General features: G+C 52.6%; 1 protein-coding gene across 14 annotated transcripts in view; it reads left to right on the plus strand.

Annotated features, from left to right (window-relative positions):
* The window catches only part of ADA (adenosine deaminase), a 113,538-nt gene that overhangs the window by 90,457 nt on the left and 4,014 nt on the right, over positions 1-19,067 (plus strand). For all 14 annotated transcript variants that reach the window (XR_014235982.1, XM_082361772.1, XM_082361774.1 and 11 more), the window contains 5 exons: positions 7,625-7,686; positions 13,662-13,784; positions 16,379-16,522; positions 17,177-17,292; positions 18,440-18,567. Coding sequence is in view for 13 of the 14 variants with exons in the window: in XM_082361775.1 (XP_082217901.1) it covers positions 7,625-7,686; positions 13,662-13,784; positions 16,379-16,522; positions 17,177-17,292; positions 18,440-18,567 (573 nt within the window). In the remaining variant the exon portion in view is untranslated. The remainder of the gene's footprint in view (positions 1-7,624; positions 7,687-13,661; positions 13,785-16,378; positions 16,523-17,176; positions 17,293-18,439; positions 18,568-19,067) is intronic.

Consider the following 19,067-nt stretch of genomic DNA (forward strand, 5'->3'; position numbering starts at 1 on the left):
GTGGCACTCATTAGACTGTGCCCTAGGGCAAGTTCCTTAAACTCTCTGAGCCTCAGACTTCTCGCTTATAAAATGGGGGTAACTGTGCGAAGTTCCTAGGCTGCTGTTCAGCAGGATGTCCCCCTGGCTGAGGACACACCTTGCCCTCTGTGAAGCCCCTGGGGAAGCTCACAGAGGCAGCAGAGGGCTTGGTTGGGCCCTGAGTCAGCAGGAGGCACTGAGGGCCTGCTAGGCCCCTTCTGCTCTGTACCTAGGAGCTATAGGAGCCCAGATGCGGCTGAGCCCAGAGGACTTGCCTGGAGGAGGCGTGACTGAAACAGTGTCAGACCTGGAGCTGCTCTGTCTCCTGGCTTCACCCCAAAAGTCAGCTGAGAGGCTGTGGTGGCATGAGGGCACTGACCTCTGGTTCTGCCCAGCTCCATGCCAAGAGCAGGGCTAAGAAGGGAAGTGGGCACCTGTGGCTCATCCAGGTTCTAACTGCAGTGCCCGGGTTCTGGCGGCTAGTCAAGCAACTGGCTACTCTGCCCCATCTGGGTTCTCTGCCAGGCCCAAGGGGGTAGGTCAGCCCTTCCTTGCTGCAGGGAGAGGACACAGCACTGCTGACATGGGACAGGGAGAGAAGAAAACAATCACTTAGTCATTCAACACCTACTGAGCACTTCTTGCTAGGCGGGGCACTGTCCTAGGCCCTGAGGGCACAGCATGATAGCACAAAGCCCCCGCTTTAAAGAAACTAAGAGTTGGGGACAGGGGCATGGTAAGTAAGTAAACTGAAAAAATCAGTGGGATGAAAACAAAATGGGTGTGTTTGCAGGGGGTCTGGGGAGAAGTAGTGTGATTCAGGTGTGCCTTGAAGGTAGACAGCCCCTCCAGTTGTGAGCGGGAGTCAGACGTGGGAGTGTCTGGTCCTGGAGCCCACGACCCTGGGTCCCCGTCCTGGCTCCGCCACTGACACCTTGCGTGACCTTGGTGAGCGCATATGCCTCCCTGGGCCGTACCTGCCTGCCAGGCATCTCCTGAGAGCGAGGACTCGGCATGTTTCCCCACCTCCCCACAGAGCCTGGCACCTGAAGGGGGCTTAGCAAATATTTTTTTGGCGACTGGGGATGCTTCCTGTTTAGACCTGGAGGATTTCCTGCAGTTCTGTCAGACGCTTGCTGTGAGTCAGGCCCATGGAGAGCGAATGCAGGGGAGGGGGGTGCTGAGATTCTCCTCCTGAGTGGTCAGGAGGCCGGGTGTAGGTCTGGTGCAAGCGCCAGGGAGGTCGTGTGGCAGTGCGCAGGACTTGGGTTAGAGGTGGAGGGACTTGCCTTCTAACCCAGCTCTGCCACTGTCAGTCTGGGTAACCTTGGGCAGGTCACGGAATTCCTCTGAGCTCAGCTTGGCAAGTCCAATTCCCCATCTGCAACATGGAGCTAGGGTGTCCCTTGCCTAGGGGTGAAGACCAAGTGAAATAAAGGGTCTGATAACAGTAAACAGCTATTATCATGGCTGGATTATTTACGTCTGAGGCTAGGCCTGCTGAGAAAGTAGAGCAGGAGCTCAAGATTCAAACGGGTACAAATCCTAACTGCATCACTGCCTCTGTGTCCTTGGATACTTTTCTGAGCCTCAGTTTCCTCATGTGTAAAATGGGAGTGAAGTCCCCACCTCACTGGTTGTAAGAATGAAATAAGATGATGCATGTAGACGGTCCAGAACGTAGGAGATATTCAGTAAGTTGGAGGCCACTGCTGCCGTTTCTTTTCCCTGAATGGGTCCAACAGAGTAGGGTCCCCATCCATCTCTAAGCTGGCAGATTTCTCCATGGGTAGTCTCAGTTTTCCAGAAAGTTCAGTGGGAGGCCTGCCTGAGCTTGGACCGCCTGTGGAGGCAGCTCCTGGCCTCTGTTCCTCCCCTGAAACGTGTCTGGGCAGCTTCCCAGGAGGCCCTGAGGAGGGCTGGGACCTGTAGGGCATGGTGGGCAAGTGGCAGGCTCTGCTTTCCCTCCCCCCGGGGCACTCTAGTCTCGCGCAGCCCATGGGATCTCTGAGGGCTCCTTCCCTCACACTGCTCAGCTCAGGCTCCCTGAGCATGTGCTGCCGCTGGTGCTGCAGCAAGTCTTCCCAGTGGTGTCTCATCTCCCACCTGGACCACTGTGTCAGCTCTCTGTCCTCTGTTCTGACTTCTCTTCAGCCTGCTTTCCACACAGCAGCCAGAGAAAGCTTTTAAAAGGTGACTTCCCCATGCAGAACCCTTCAGGGGATCGCCCTTTACTGTGACCTGTGAGATCTCCCTGCCCTCCACCCCCCTAACTTTCTCTCTGGCCTCATCTCTCACCACCTGATTCCGACACTTAGCGTCTGCATGTCCCTCTGCCTGTTCGCTCTCCTTCCTGTTCCTTCCCCCTGGCTGATTCCTCCTCTATTTTCTTCTCAGAGGGACCCCCCCTCCTACCTTCTCAGTAACCATTTGTTGCCTCTTCCGGCTTCTGGTGGCTGCAGGTGTCCGTTGGCTTGTGGCCACGTCACTCTCATCTGCTGCTGTGGTCCCAGGGCTGCTTCCTCTTGTGTGTGTCTCTCAAAACTCTCTGCCTCCCTTATAAGGAGAAAGAGGACTGGGTGTAGGGCCCATCCAGATAAATCCAGGAAAAACTCCTCCTCTCAAGATTTGTAATCCCATCTTTTGCCCTCTGTGGAAGTATATGTTCTGGGGATTAGGATGTGGACATCTTTTGGGGGACTACCGTTCAGCCCTCTGCACTGACCCTGGTGAGGGGGTGACTCCTCCCTCTTGAAGTCTGATCGCCTTTTGCCTTCTGCACACCACACACTCCTGGTTTCCCTTCCATCTCTGGCAGCTCTTCTCCAGGCTCACCCTCTTCTATAAGCCACTGGGTGCTGGCGCTTGTCCAGACTTCGTCCCATGCTCTTTCCTCAACGTTCCCTTCATGGGTGAGCTCATTCAAAATCACAGCCCCAGTCATCTATATTCCTACTCACATTTCCAGCCTGGATCTCTCTGAGAGCTCCAGACCTGCACAGCCACTGGGTCCGTCCATGTGCATTTGGAGGTCTCAGAGATGTCCCGACTTCACCTAAGTAAGATCACACTAACCGTACTTCTCTCCCTGTGCCCCACCCATCCTCCCCCCCTCAGCACTTGGTCCTCTTCCTGGGCTCTCTGTCTCAGAGCGTGGGAATCGCTACCCACCCAGGCTTCAGACCCGAAGCATCATCCTTGACCTGGCTTGCTGTCCACCTGCTTTGCCGTATCTGCCTTGCCACCCTGGTCCAAGGCACCGTCATCGCTCATAAACTTCACAAGACCACTTCTAACTGGTCTTGCTATGCTTTGTCCTTTTCAGCTTCAAACCCTGTCATGGCTTCTCTGTTGCTCTCAGGTTAGAACCCAGTGCTCCTTGTGCCCCTGCAGCCTCTCCAGCTCCACAACCGCTCCCTTCTCTGAACCCATTTCAGTTCCTCTCGAACACCACATCCTCTCCCACTGCATGGCCTTCGCACATGCTGTTCCCTCTGCCTAGATGCTCTTCCAGCCTTCCTGCTCACCCCTGCCTTTGCCTACTTGGTTCCTCTTCATCCTTCAGCTATTAGCTTAAGCGCTGCTTTCTCTGGGAAGCCATCATTGGCCCTCTAGCTGGGCGAGTTCTTTTGTGTGTTACCTCTTTGGTAGGTCAATGTTTGTGCCTCCCAGGAGTCGTCTTGGCTTGTGATTGTACATTTACCAACGTGACATTTACTTAATGTCTCTCTCCCTTGCTCACGGGAGCAGGACTCTGTCACTTTAGTTTATCTCTCCATCCCCAGTGCACCCAGCAGGGCCTCAACTATTTGGTGAATGAGGGATTCTTAGTTATGCTTATCACGCTAAATACTGTTGCTACGTGCCAAGTCCTGGTCTAAGCACGCTACGTGCATTCACGTGGTTAAGTCTCACGAAGCCCTGGGAGGAAGGCGTGTCATCCTCCCCACTGGACAGATGAGAGCGCCGAGACGCTGAAAACGAAGTAAGTTTCTCCAGGTCACCCAGGGAGTGAGTGGAGGAGCTGGAATTGCAGCTCTAACCACAGCACTGCCCCGTCTCTCTGGCTGAATCCTCGCCACAGCCCTGTGAAGGTTAAAGATAAGAAAACAGAGGCTCGGAAAGGTGAGGTCACCTGTCCAAGGTCAAACAGCTGGTTGGCAGCTCCCTGCGCTGGAAGCTTCCATGTTTCCAATGCAGAGCACTTTCTGAGAACCCAGTAAACTTTTGGCTGAGTGGGCATTGAATTCATTTCATCAGGGAATCCAACAACTCCCTCAAGAGTTTGTCAACTCTGTGACAGAGTTGGTCCTTTGCTGCTGAGTGACTGCCGGAGAGATTTGATTACTTGGATGTCCTGCTGATAGGGGGGCTTGGCGGCCCTGTGTCTGCTGGCCTCCCAGGGGCCCCCGGCCGGATTTCCCCCACAGGAGGCAGCTCACGTGGGTGCTTCCAGGATGCCCTTGGGTCATTGGCTTCCTGGCTACTCCGTTTCCAGCCAGGGCGGCCACTTTCTTGTCCAGGCTCCCGAGTTCCAGAGAAGGCCCCACCCTGGTAGAGATGTTAATTAAACTTTTTCTGGCTCTCTCCCTGGCTGGGAAAAAGTTTCTTCCATGACCTGGAACAGGGAGACGGCAGTTGCTTTCCCACTGTTTCCCAGCACCTGCTGTGCTTCTCTTAACAGCCTGCGGAAAGGGCCCTGGCTGAGAGGCAGAGGCTGTCTTCCTGTGGGCCGAACTCGCCCACCTACACTGTCTTTTTCTTTTTCTTTTTTAACATCTTTATTTGAGTATAATTGCTTTACAACGTTGTGTTAGTTTCTGCTGTACAACAAAGTGAATCAGCTGTATACATACATACATCCCCATATCCCCTCCCTCTTGCGTCTTCCTCCCACCCTCCTTATCCCACCCCTCTAGGTGGTCGCAAAGCACCGAGCTGACCTCCCTGTGCCATGCGGCTGCTTCCCACTAGCTATCTATTTTACATTTGGTAGTGTATATATGTCCATGCCACTCTCTCACTTCGCCCCAGCTTACCCTTCCCCGTGTCCTCAAGTGCATTCTCTACGTCTGTGTCTTTATTCCTGTCCTGCTTCTAGGTTCTTCAGAACCTTTTTTTAGATTCCATATATATGTGTTAGCATATGGTACTTGGTTTTCTCTTTCTGACTTATTTCACTCTGTATGACAGACTCTAGATCCATCCACCTCACTACAAATAACTCAATTTCATTTCTTTTTATGGCTGAGTAATATTCCATTGTATATATGTGCCACATCTTCTTTATCCATTCATCTGTCGATGGACACTTAGGTTGCTTCCATGTCCTGGCTATCGTAAATAGTGCTGCAATGAACATTGTGGTACATGACTCTTTTTGAATTATGGTTTTCTCAGGGTATATGCCCAGTAGTGGGATTGCTGGGTCATATGATAGTTCTATTTTTAGTTTTTTAAGGAACCTCCATACTGTTCTCCATGGCTGTATCAATTTACATTCCTACCAACAGGGCAAGAGGGTTCCATTTTCTCCACACCCTCTCCAGCATTTATTGTTTGTAGATTTTTTGATGATGGCCATTCTGACCAGTGTGAGGTGATACCTCATTGTATTTTTGATTTGCATTTCTCTAATGATTAGTGATGTTGAGCATCCTTTCATGTGTTTGTTGGCCATCTGTATGTCTTCTTTGGAGAAATGTCTGTTTAGGTCTTCTGCCCATTTTTGGATTGGGTTGTTTCTTTTCTTGATATTGAGCTGCATGAGCTATTTGTATATTTTGGAGATTAATCCTTTGTCAGTTGCTTCATTTGCAAATATTTTCTCCCATTCTGAGGGTTGTCTTTTCATCTTGTTTATGGTTTCCTTTGCTGTGCAAAAGCTTTTAAGATTCATTAGGTCCCATTTGTTTATTTTTGTTTTTATTTCCATTTCTCTAGGAGGTGGGTCAAAAAGGATCTTGCTGTGATGTATGTCATAGAGTGTTCTGCCTATGTTTTCCTCTAAGAGTTTTATAGTGTCTGGCCTTACATTTAGGTCTTTAATCCATTTGGAGTTTATTTTTGTGTATGGTGTTAGGGAGTGTTCTAATTTCATTCTTTTACATGTAGCTGTCCAGTTTTCCCAGCACCACTTATTGAAGAGGCTGTCTTTTCTCCATTGTATATCCTTGCCTCCTTTATCAAAGATAAGGTGGCCATATGTGCGTGGGTTTATCTCTGGGCTTTCTATCCTGTTCCACTGATCTATGTTTCTGTTTTTGTGCCAGTACCATAGTGTCTTGATTACTGTAGCATTGTAGTAGAGTCTGAAGTCAGGGAGCCTGATTCCTCCAGCTCCGTTTTTCTTTCTCAAGATTGCTTTGGCTATTCGGGGTCTTTTGTGTTTCCATACAAATTGTGAAAGTTTTTGTTCTAGTTCTGTGGAAAATGCCATTGGTAGTTTGATAGGGATTGCACTGAATCTGTAGGTTGCTTTGGGTAGTATAGTCATTTTCACAATGTTGATTCTTCCAATCTAAGAACATGGTATATCTCTCCATCTGTTTGTATCATCTTTAATTTCTTTCATTAGTGTCTTATAGTTTTCTGCATACAGGTCTTTTGCCTCCTTAGGTAGGTTTATTCCTAGGTATTTTATTCTTTTTGTTGCAATGGTAAATGGGAGTGTTTCCTTAATTTCTCTTTCAGACTTTTCATCATTATACACTGTCTTTTTAAATCCTTAAACTCTTGGACAGGGAGGCAATCTTTGCCACTGTTTTCAGTTGAGGAAACTGAGGCTCAGAGAGATCAAGTGTCTTGTCTAAGATCACACAGCCAGAGAGGAGGCAGAGCTGGGAGTCCAGCCTGATGAGCTCTCCCCAGAGTCCTTGTCCTTAAACTCTTGGCCTTGTGTATGGAGTATTGTCCATGGGGCTGAGCATGTAGGAGAGGATCACCAAGATGGCCAAGTATCTGGTGCCCTTTCTAGAGTCCTGGAAGGATCTTATCGTCAAATATTGATTCCTGATAAGCAGTGTTTCATTTTCAGTAACACATGCTTTTGAAAATGGAGACTGATTTTTGAAATATGTTGTAGGTATTCACTAGTCCAGAAGGTCTGGGCCAATCCTTTTTGTTAGAGTTGGATCTTGTTTGGTGAGTTGGCTGAGAGCGGGATCTGCCTGCATGATGGCTGAGGCTCTGTCACTCCTCCGGGCCCATGGCTGGCCTCGTGTTAAAGAGCACCAGCTTCAGAATTGGGCTTGGGTTGGAATTCCGGTTCTGCCACTTAACAGCTGTGGTTAAGAACAAAGGCACTGGGTTGGGTTCCTGTTTCCATCACTTAGAGCTGTGTGGTCTTGGACAAGTTATTTAATCTCTCTGAACCTCAGTGTTCTCCACTGTGAAAGAGGCAGAGATGATAATTAAACCCACCCCACAGACAAGGATTAAACAGGATAATGCGTGTAAACAGTTTAGTGAAGTGTATGTGGTAAGTGTCCAGTATGTGGTGACTAATGGTTGTCACAGTTAATGTTAACACTGACCCTCTGTAAGGTCCTTCAGGCATTCATGGGTGTTTGTTTTTCTCTCCTTTTCCTTTGTGCCCTTGCAGGTAGAACTGCACGTCCATCTGGATGGAGCCATCAAGCCTGAAACCATCTTATATTATGGCAGGTAAGTCCACAGATAAGAGGCCTTCTTCCCTAGGAAGTTTGACCCAGACGCCTCTGGAGAATTCGAGGGTTGCTGCTTCTTCCTGTATCCCTGTGGAATCAAGCCAGCCCCCAGCCTAGAAAAAGGTGGTCTGTGGGGCACAGAGACCCATAGCCCAAGTCTTCTGCCTTCTGTGCCTCTGACTTTTATCTTCCTGTTGCCAGGTGAGCCAGGGGAAGCTCATCCCACTTTATAGACACGGACACAGAGAGACACCAAAAGACACACACACACGAGTGGAGGCAGTTCCCAGGGCTGAACCAGTCACTGTTTATTTGACTCAGCCGAGAGCCTGTGGCAGGTGGTGCGCCCGCGTAGAATGCTGCTTCCATTTGCTGAGCATCTGCCAGTGCTGGGCTGGGCTGAGCCCTCTCCTGAGTCAGCAAATTTAATCCCTCCACACTTGGAGGAGGAGAGCATTGCCATCCCCCTGTCACTGAGAAGAGAGCAGGCTCAGGGAAGTGAAGGCAGTTGCCCAAGGCCACAGAACAAGTAGAGTCAAGAGTTGACCCTGGGCCATCTGACCCTCCAAGATTTTCCTACTCACGATGGTAACCTGCTGGGAGCTGCGGAGAAGTGGTGCCCCACCTCTGGGCCCAAATCTCTGCATCTTCCAAAGGAGAACGTACCTCCTGCCTCTGCTCTCGTGGATGCTGGTGGGCTGAAGGGTCCCCAGCACCCCCAGTGAGGGAGGTCCGCCCTCCCTCCCCACATTTCAAGGGCTCATGATATCCCCTCTCTGGGGTCTAGCACTTAAAAGCAAGGACTTCAAGGGCCCGTGGATCTGGATTCAAATCTGGACACACTGTTTCTTTGCTGTGGCCTCAGCCTCTGTAGGTTGAAAGTAAGAACAGGACCTTCCTCCAGAGCTGACCTGGGAGATGGGGTCCCTCCCACCACCTACCTCTCCCTGTTCCTCATGGGTTTGTGCTGTGCTCATTTTGTTTGGAGGTGGGAGGACTCTGCTTCTCCTCACTGCTTTGAGCAGTTCAGCTCTGGATCCAAATTTGAACCCTCTGTTTCATAAGCCAGACACTTATCCAGACACCCACTCCTTAGGAGAGAACTGGTGATCCTTGGGCGTTTGCCCCGACACTTAAAAGTGTCTCTTCCAATTCCCTGAGAGGGTTCTGGCAAGAACACGCTTCTCCATCTTGTTGCACATTTTTCTGCCCTAGGAAGCTGCTGTTGATTTAATTTTTATTTAACTTATCATGTAAGTTATTAGCCTTTACTGCACGGCAAGCACTGCTTTAAATGTTGCACCTGGATTGACTTACTGGAATCCGGTGACAACTTGTGAGATAGGTATATTATTGACCCTGTCTTATCGACGAGGGAACTCGATAGGGTTCCCTGAGGGTTATCCTGAGCCAGGATAGGGGAAGTAAGTTGTCTCGTAAACACAGGTGTGACCCTGGGTCCGTGCCCCTGACCATTGCCCCTGCCAGCTGGAGGTTTAGGTAAAGTATTGCACAAAAAACACTTAGTTGAGGGCGAGCACACTAAATGCTCCATAAATGTCACTTAACGATAACATTATTAATTGGAACCTATGGCTCTGACTAACTGGGGTTAAGCCCCTTGGATTATCTCTGCCTGTCCTTTGCCCATGTCAAGTGCCAGTTATTGATGCAGGGACCTTAATGAGGCCATTAGGGTGGGTTAACCGGGCACCAAGATGGGATCTAATCGCGGGTGCTCATTAAAGGGTCACATAGCGCTCATTAGCGGAGCAAGAAGGTGAGACTGTCCAGGGCCGGGTAGAGGGAGGAGGAAAAAGAGCAGCCCTTGTGGGGCAACTGGTCGGATTTTCTGTTTCCCACATCCACTTGGCATCTCGGGAACTGTCTAGGCACCTCTGTGGGCCCTAGAGAGGTGGGTGCGGGTTTGATCCAGCTGGAGTTTGATCTTGAGGTCAGCAGGCAGGGGGACCGGGGAGCTGGTCAGACTGGGATATGGACAGAACACGCTGGAGGACTCCCAGCTGTGAGTGAGCTGGGCCTGAGAGGGGGAAGGAGGGGAGCATCTGGCCTGTGACCCCTCCCTCACCCTGGCCAAATCCAGTAGCCTCTTTTCTGCCTCTGTGACTTGGGCCTCAGTTGACTGTGTTCTCACCTGTTTCTTTTTCTTCTTCTTTTTGTTTTTTGGCTGTGCCGCGCAGCTTGTGGGACCCTAGTTCCCCGACCAGGGATCAAACCCCGGCCCTCGGCAGTGAGAGCACAGAGTCCTAACCACTGGACCACCAGGGAATTCCCTCACCTGTTTCTTCTTATTCCATCTTCTCTCCGGGGCTTTAACTTCTTTCTCAATCTCCTTCCTGACCCTGCCAGCTCTTCTCCAAAGCACATTCTGAATCTGGCCACTGTCTCCTCCCTGGTCTGAGCCATTGGACTATTGCAGTGGCCTCCTGACCAGTCTCCAGGTGCCCACCCTGGCCTCCCCCATCTACTGTCCCCACAGTACTGTAGTCAGAACAATCATCTTAAAACATAGAGTGATCAGATCACTTCCTTGCTCAAACCCTCCCGCCTTGCTCAGGGTCAAAGCCAAAGCCTGCACACGTTCCTTGAAGTCCTACAAAGCCTGTGTTAACCTCTCTGACCTCTTCCACTTCTCCTTGCTTAGTGCATGCCAGATGCTTCTCAAACGTGCCAGATCTCGTAAACAGAGAGTTTGGGTAATTTGCTCAAGGTCACACAGCCTTTTTTTTTTTTTTTTTAATTTTAAATTTTATTTATTTATTTTTGGCTGCCTTGGGTCTTCGTTGCTGCACGCGGGCTTTCTCTAGTTGCGTCGAGCTGGGGCAACTCTTTGTTGCGGTGCACAGGCTTCTCATCGAGGTGGTTTCTCTTGTTGCGGAGCACGGGCTCTAGGCACGTGGGCTCAGTAGTTGTGGCACGTGGGCTCTAGAGCGCAGGCTCAGTAGTTGTGGCGCACGGGCTTAGTTGCTCCACGGCATGTGGGATCTTCCCGGACCAGGGCACGAACCCGTGTCCCCTGCATTGGCAGGCGGATTCTCAGCCATTGCGCCACTAGGGGAGTCCCACACAGCCTTTAAATAAGAGCTGGGATTTAAACCCAGGCCATTGGGCTTCAGAGTCTGCCATCTTTCCCTGGACACACAAATAGTCTCATTTGTTCCTCCCTGTACCTTGAAAACAAAGTACCATCTGTGTTTTACTGGTAAGGATATGGCGGTCCTCAAGGGGACAGCTCCTGCCCAGGGTGATCTGGTACCTACAGGAGGAGGATGGACTTTGAACTCCAAAGCCCGTGTTCATCCTTCTTACGGGGCTCTCAGTGTATCACCCACCGTGGAGGGCAGAGAACTGAGTAGCACCCGGGGCATGGCCATGGCTGACTGGGGAAGCAGGGCCATCTAAGAACTGAGCTTGGCCCTGGGTGGAGGGAGCCTTGGCTGTGGTTAGTGGCTGTGGGTAGCAGGGGACCTAGGAACAACTCCTTCCTGCCTCAACCTTGGGTCCCAGACAGGATCTTTACAGCTCAGTCTGAGTAGTTTCCGGAGGCCCAGTCCCATGTGAGGTGCTGGATCGTCTCCTAGGGGACCGCTGTGGCAGCTCTGGCTTCTGCCCTGGTTTCCCTCTGTCTGTTCCCCACACCACAGCCAGGAGGAGCTCTTTAAAAAGTACATCTTTTCATGTCACTCCCCTGCTTAGAATCCTTCAGTGGCTTCCCGGTGCTTTCAGGATAAGGTCCCAGCTCCTACGAAGCCCCCATTTGGCAGGTGGCTCATCTACCACTGACCCTGCTCTGAACTGTAGCCTCCCTGCCCTGGAATTCCCTCAGTGCTTCTGCCTGGGGCTCTCAGCAGGGCTCTGACCCTGCCTGCCTGGATCTCTCCTCCTGCTCCCTCAGGGGAAAAGGACAGTCTCACTCTTCTGCTTAAAGGTCACCTCCTCCGAAAGGCCTTCCCAGGCCACTCTATCTGTGGGGTAAAAAGATCTCTCTTGGGTGGCTGTTGAGGAGAGAAGCTGGAGAAGAGACTAGTTGGAGAAATATTTAAGAAGAAATAATTAGGACTTGGGGACCGGCTCTTGATGGGTAAGGGAGATGGAGTCTGGGGGAGCCCCCTGTCTCTGGTTCAGGCAGCTGGATGGATGGAGGAGCCGTATTAGGAAATGTGGAGCCTGGGAGGGGGAGGGGTTTGGGGGGAGAGGAAAGGGGACGATCAGACACACAGGTCTGCCTTGGTCACGGCTATCCATCCAGTGCCCCGCACATCGTGGGCCCTCAGATGCTGATGTGCGGAGGGAGAGGACTGAAAGCTCTGGATCTCTGGATCGGTCCAGGGGGCCTGGGGCAAATGTGGCCATTGTGTTTGGGAATATGGGGGTCGGAGCCTTAGCCTCACCTCCTCTGCCTTCCACCCACCAGCTCCCAGAAAGATATCCAAAATATAGCATCTAACAACTGGTACGGGCTCTGCAGAGGCTACGGTGACTGGGGATGGCCTCATGAGGGTGACCTTGGGGCAGACTGACCAGCAGGGGAAGGCCCAAGGGCGCTGAGCACCTGACCTCGGTGCTAGGACTGCACCCGGGGCTTCATCTTCCCCGGGGACGTCTTGCAGGGATGGGAGTCTGACTGGCAAACTGGGCAACAGGGTGACCCCCTGGTGACACCCACTGGTCACTCATAGGTCCTGGGGTCATGCAGAAGGGGAAGAGGGCATATTTAGGAGGTTTAGGGAACAGGTATTTATGTAGGGAAACATTTTAACATTTTAATAACAGAAGCTATTAAAGGACTTCAGCACTTGGGTCGAATTTCCATTTCTTTGGCAATGTCCTCCCTTCTATCTTCTGTTCTTGCTTTGTGGATAACTGGAGGCCGAACCTCCTGGTTTAATCACCTAATTCTCTTAATCATTTGCTCCTATTTTTTATCTTGTCTTTTGTTCTACCTGCTGGAGGATTTTCTCAACTTTATTTTCCATTCCTTTTATTACATCCTGATGGGCGCTGCCATATTCTTCCAAATCTCCAAGAGCTCTTTCTTACTTTCTGAATGTCCTCTTTTTAAAAAGGGATGCCCTTGTTTCAAGGATGTAACATCGTCTCCTCTCTTTGAGGCTATTCATTTTGGGTTTTTAAGTTTTCTGTTCTCTGCATTTCTGTTTCTGTAGAGTGCCTTTGGTCTTTTGTCCCTCATGGTAGAAGCATTTCTTGAATGTCTGGTGTCCTTGGCCTGTCCCTTTTATCTTAAAAGTGGGAAAACTGAGGCCAGGGGTGACCCGTGAGTTGGGGCAGAGCCAGGAGGAGCAGAGGGGGCTGGAGCTTGAGAAGCGGGGAAGCCAGCCCAGCCTTGCACCCTGCTGGTCCTGGCTGCGGGGAGGCGGAGATGCCACTGGAGAGGAGGAGGCCCTCGACCAGAAGGGCTGTTCTCAGCCAGCCCTTACCGAGTGGTTGCCATGGTCCAGCCGTGTGTGGGAGGCTGGGGTCAGGGTAGATGGCGGGGCTGGCTTCCCTCTCCCAGCACAGTGGGCCAGGCCAGCCTCTCTGATGTGCTGGCCACGTGGAGGGTGGCGGAGGGGAGTCTGGCGCCTGCTCCTGTCCCGGGCATTGTGTGCTGCAGTTCCTGCCCCTGATAACCCCTGACCTGGCACACGACCAGCCGGCTCTACCAAGGGCTTGCCCTGGCACCTTCCCTGTCCCCAGGCACCAGGGGGGGTGTATGTGTTCATGTGCACTTTAAATGGACTTTAACCCCAGTTGTCCCCCTTGAGATTTGCTGGCTGGTCATGGCCTTGGAGACAGAAGATCCTAGAAGGATTTAGGTCCTGGTTCTATATGCCTTGGGCCTCAGTTTTCCCATCTGTCCAATGAGAGGGGTCAGATGTACCTCCGCCCCCTGCAAGGAGTTGGTAAGGTCCTGCCCAGGGTTGTCCATCACCCTCATTGTTTTGTCCCCAGGAAGCGGGGCATCGCCCTCCCTGCCAACACACCAGAGGAGCTGCAGGACATCATCGGCATGGACAAGCCACTCAGCCTCCCGGGCTTCCTGGCCAAGTTCGACTACTACATGCCCGCCATCGCGTAAGTCTTCCCACGCCCCCCGCCGGGCCCTGGGCAGCGTCGGTCCCTGTGCCCACGTCGAGCTGCCTGCACACCTCAGCCTGTGGGGCGGGAGAAGGCGCTGTACAACCCCGCTCTGCCTCTCACCATTGTGTGCACTCCTGCGAATCTCTCCATGCTTTTGGGCCTCGGTTTTTCCTTCTGGAAAATGGGTATGATGGGCTGAAACTCCTTCAACTTCTATAGAAAAGTGACAGAATGTGGGGGTTAAGAACATAGATCCTAGTATCAGATTCTTTCAAGAAATAACTTCGATGCTGGGCAAATTTGCCCCCTCTGGGCCTCAGTTCCCTTATCTAGACAATGGGGCTTATGACCCTCTCTGCCTCCTAGGGCTGGGGTTTGGAATGGACACAGCACTGTCCTCAGCAAGCCCCCTCTTACTAGGAGGACAATTGCTACCTTTATTGATAGCCAGGCACTGCTGTTTTTATGTTACTTTTCATTCCTTCCATTTTTTGATAGCAGAATATCTTAGATATAGAAGGATATAATGTGTGTACAGTTCACAGAACTATTCTCTTTGTAGCTGTCCACAGTCCTGTAAGCTAGACAGACTCCTCATTTGCAGAGGAGGAAATGAAGGCTCAGGAAAGTGAAGGAACTTGCCCAGGACCACACAGTTGGCAAGGGGTGAAGCCCAGATTCTCATCCTGATGTCGCCTTGAGCTTCCTGGCACGAGGCAGAGTTTCCCAAGGCAGGCGAGAATGGGGCCTTGGCAGTCAGTGCTGCCAGAGCTCAGGAGGGGGAAGACGTAGAGGGGGCTGGGGGAGTCAGGGAAGGCTGCCTGGAGGAGGAAGTGTGGACTGGGCCTTGGGAGAGAAAGGCTGTGATATTGTCCAGAGGGCTGGACCTGAGGAACGGTCTGGAGGATGGGTTGTTGGAGGACCAGTGAGGAAGATGTGTGAGGCCGGTGGAGGCCTTTGGCTGGGTAAGTGGCAGGACAGGAATGAGGAGTCCTGGGGAAGGAAGATGTATGCCAAGGCTGGTGGCTGCTTTCTGGAAGCTTTTGGGCTCTGCCTGGAAGGCATCGACTGCCCCCATCCTTGGCCTGGGTCAGCAGATGCTCTGGCACACATGCTGCCTCTCCCCCGGACGAGGAACGTCTCCCACACCACTGCCCAGGCGGCTCCTGTCTCTCAAGACAGAAGAGGACCAGCTTCCTGAAGGCTTAAGCCGCTTTTGATTTGCATTTCCTTGGTGATTAGTGATGTCAGGCACCATTTCATGGGCCTGTTGGCCATTTGTATGTCTTTTGAGAAATGTCTATTCAGGTCCTTTGCCTATTTTTTTTAATCAGTTTTTGTTGTTTGTTTTGCTACTGAATTGTAGGAGTTCCTTCCACATTTTGGGTATTAGCCCCTTATCAGATGTGTGGTTTGCAAATATTTTCTCTCATTCGGTAGGTTGCCTGTCACTCTGTTGATGGTTTCCTTTGCTGTGTAGAAGCTCTTTAGTTTGGTGCAGTCCCCCTTGTCTATTTTTGCTTTTTGTTGCCTGTGTGTGTCCTTTTCTCCTATTTCTCCTCCTGCTGGCCTACATCTATCACTCAACAAATATTTCAGTGGCTGCAATGTCCTAGGCTCTGTCCTTGGCTGAGGGATCATAGCCGCGACGAGACAGATGGAGGGGTCCTTGTCTCATGGAGACTACATTCTAGTTGGGGAGGTGAAAACCAGCTAATAAAGAAACCATGTGATCTGTGATGTCGAGTGGTGATAAGGGCCATGGAGAAAACTGAAGCCCAGGAGAAGAGGTGAAAAAGAGTGAGGAGATGTTTTAAAATAAGGTGGTCAGGGAAGGCTTCCCGGAGGAGGTGAGGCTGGAGCTGGGCTCTGAATGGAGGGAGGAGGGAGCATAGGGTGATCTGGGTGAAAAGCCTGCAGGCTGGGGCACTGCAAACACGAAGGCCCTGACCTGGGAACAAGCTTGATTGTTCGCTGGACAGAAAGAAGACCCCGGAGGAGTCATGGAAGGAGCGGGAGACTGGCAGGGGCCCGGATTACGCAGGCCTTGTTGGGGGTTGGGAGGTAGGGTTGAGACTTACTCTACGAGGTGGGAGGCACTAGGGTTCAGAGTGGAGGAGTGATGTTCTTTGATTTCCTTTTTTTTTTTTTTTTGGCCACGCTGCACAGCTTGTGGGATTTTAGTGCCCCAACCAGGGACTGAACCCGGGCCCTGAGCAGTGAGAGTGTGAAGTCCTAACCACTGGACTGCCAGGGAATTCCCTCTTTGATTTCCATTTTGAAAAGATTGAGCTAGCTGCTCTACAGGGGCAAGCGTGGAGACCAGGAGGCCAGTTAGAGAGGTGAGGTGGTTAGAACCAGGGCGGAGGGGGCGAGAATTGGCATCCAGTTTGGAAGTAGAGCTGACAGGACGTGCTGTGCCTCTAGGATTTTCTCCAGCAGATGCCCAGAGCTTTGGGCTGGGTGATGAGAGACTGGGGGGCCACACGTGGGTTTGATCTGCTATGGGCAGGGGACAGCTTTGTTATTCCTGGAGCTCCCAAGGGACTTGGGGCAGTTTGTCCCCAGCCCCTCTCTGCCCTTCCCAGGGGCTGCCGGGAGGCCATCAAAAGGACTGCCTACGAGTTTGTGGAGACGAAGGCCAAGGAGGGCGTGGTGTACGTGGAGGTGCGCTACAGCCCGCACCTGCTGGCCAACTCCAAAGTGGAGCCGATCCCCTGGAACCAGGCTGAGTGAGTGACCGTCTGGAGGGCTGTGCCGCTGCTGTGGCAGGGTGGCCGGACCCAAGACCGCGAGGGGCAGACTGGGAGGCCCTGGCCCAAGCAAGACTTTGGTCTTGCTCCCTGACCTGGCCCACAGCTTACCCAGTGACTTCTAGGGGTCCTATCCTAACCCTGTAACCAAAGTGAGTTTGGCCCACTCCTGCCCCTCTGCCTGGACCCCAGGGATGTCTAAGCGGTACCACTCAACCACCTTGCTCCCTTCTAGCCATGACTCTGATACTTGTGGACAAGTGGGAATCACAACAGGTGAGCTTAGCTTAGCAGTGCTCTCCATCGTAGGTGGGAGGAGGGCTGTGTCTGACAACCCCCCGAACTGGGACAGTCTTCGCAGGTCTGGAAGCGTCCAGGCAGTTCCAAGAAAGCTGGAAGGGGGTGCGCTAGGGCTTGGGGCTATCTCCCTCGTCCTTTCCTCAGAGGCAGTGGGTTAGTGGGGGTGAGGGATTCTCCTGGAAGACCCCTCTTCCTCCTTTCTCTCTCCTCCTTTCCTTCCCCTCTTTACTCCCCCTCCTCCCCGCCTCCCCTCCCTCCCTCTCTCCCAGTCCCAGGGCTGTCCTTTAGATCTGCCTTTGTCACAGGCCCACCCCTACTTTTCTCTGCACACAGAGGGGACCTCACCCCAGATGAGGTGGTGCGCCTAGTGGGCCAGGGCCTGCAAGACGGAGAGCGAGACTTCGGGGTGAAGGTGCGGTCCATCCTGTGCTGCATGCGCCACCAGCCCAGTGAGTGTGACCTTGGCCCCGTCCCTGGCTGCCCATCTGATGCCACCACAACCTCCTGGCCGGGCACAGGGGCCATACCGGTCCCCGTGGTCTGTCTTGAGCCCATCAGTTGAACCTCGGGGCTTCCTCCTGGGCAAGCTCAGAACTTCCTGCAACAGAATTTTCTCCCCAGGGAGGCTGAGCCTGGGAGCCACGTGACCTGCAAGAGGCTTAAAATCAAGGGAGGCTGAACAATAGAGAAAAGCCTAAGCGTGGTTCCCGTCAGGCCGCGGTCCTCCCTTGAGACCCTGTGGGCCGGGCCCCCTCCTGTCAGGGCTGCGGAACCTGGGACTAGGTCTGAGCGCCAGGGCCTGAGGGGTCTCCCTGTGACTGACACTGGTCACATCTCCAGGACTTGTGCTTCCAAGGCAGAGCCCCGCTGTGTGACTCTCTCCAGGTCACATCACCTCTCTGGATCTCAGACATGCCTTGTCACAGGAGGTGATCGTACTTACCCCATTCTCTGCTCTAAGGAGTAGTGAGACCACAGCGAGGGGCTAGTGTCAACCTGCAGGGCCTCCCTGTGCAGAGTGGCTTGGGGTATTTTCTCTAATCCTCACAGGGGTCTAGGAGACAGGACCACCATCATTTATCCCCGTTTGACAGATGAGGAAACCGAGGTAGAAAGAGGCTCAATCAGGAAGGCACAAACCGGAGCAGAACCCAGGGCCATCTGGTTCCAAAGCCTGTGGTTGGTCATTCTTTTTAAAACACTTTACAATGACCAGCGTTAGCAATGTGTTTAGTAACGCTAGTGGGAATTGTTTTAGGTTTAAATGTTAAACTGTGTGGACCTCCATCTCATCTGCTAGGTTGAGGGTGGGTGTGAGGATCGAGAGAGAGAATTGCCATTTGTCGTTTACTGAGCCCAGGCCCTGACCTCGGTGTCTCACACATGCGGCCTCGGCAAAGCCTCGCTGTGACCTTGTGCCACAGCACATGGCCCCCCTCTGCGAGGAGAGGATGCCGAGGCCCCGAAGGCCGCGGGGTCAGGCCTTGAAGATGGGACACTGGGCCCTCTGTCTTGTGCTGGCCTTGGGTGGGAGGGCTGGGAGGGTCTTTCTCCTCCGTGCTGCTGCCAGAGGCCCGGCGGGCATCTCGCCCACAGGCTGGTCCCCAGAGGTGGTGGAGCTGTGTAAGAAGTACCGGCAGCAGACCGTGGTGGCCATCGACCTGGCCGGAGATGAGACCATCCAAGGCAGCAGCCTCTTCCCTGAACACGTGAAGGCCTATGCGGTGGGTCCTGGGGGACGGAGGCAGAGGAGAGGCTGGCTCTGGGGGAGCAGCGTGGGGAGCTGGTCTCTATACCAGTAGGGGGAAGGCACACCGACGGGGGATCACGAGGCCTCCTGGGCTCCCAGGTGTGTCGGACTGGGTCTAGGGGCTCTAGAAATTGGGAATCTGGTATGAAAGAAAAAACCCCACTTGGTGCTGGAGGGTCCTGTGTTGGAGCCTTTCGCCCTAATGATTCGCTGTGTGACCTTGGGCGAGACTGTCTCCTCTCTGGGCCTGTTTCATCGGCTGGGATGAGTGGGTTGGAGCAGACGTCTCAAAGCCTCATGCTGTGCTTCCCGTGGAAGGGGTGAAGCATGGGGTCGAGAGTAGGAGCTCTGGAATCTCTTCCTAGCGGTCTGACCTTGGTCGTGATACCTAATTCTCCTGAGTTTCAGTCCCTCCCTGCTCCCTGTAAGATAGGTACTAGAGCAGCTGTGAATGTAACGTAAGGTGTCCAAACC

This window comes from Balaenoptera borealis (genome assembly GCF_965194805.1).
Source record: "Balaenoptera borealis genome assembly, chromosome: 16".
In the NCBI taxonomy this organism is placed as follows: Eukaryota; Metazoa; Chordata; class Mammalia; order Artiodactyla; family Balaenopteridae; genus Balaenoptera; species Balaenoptera borealis.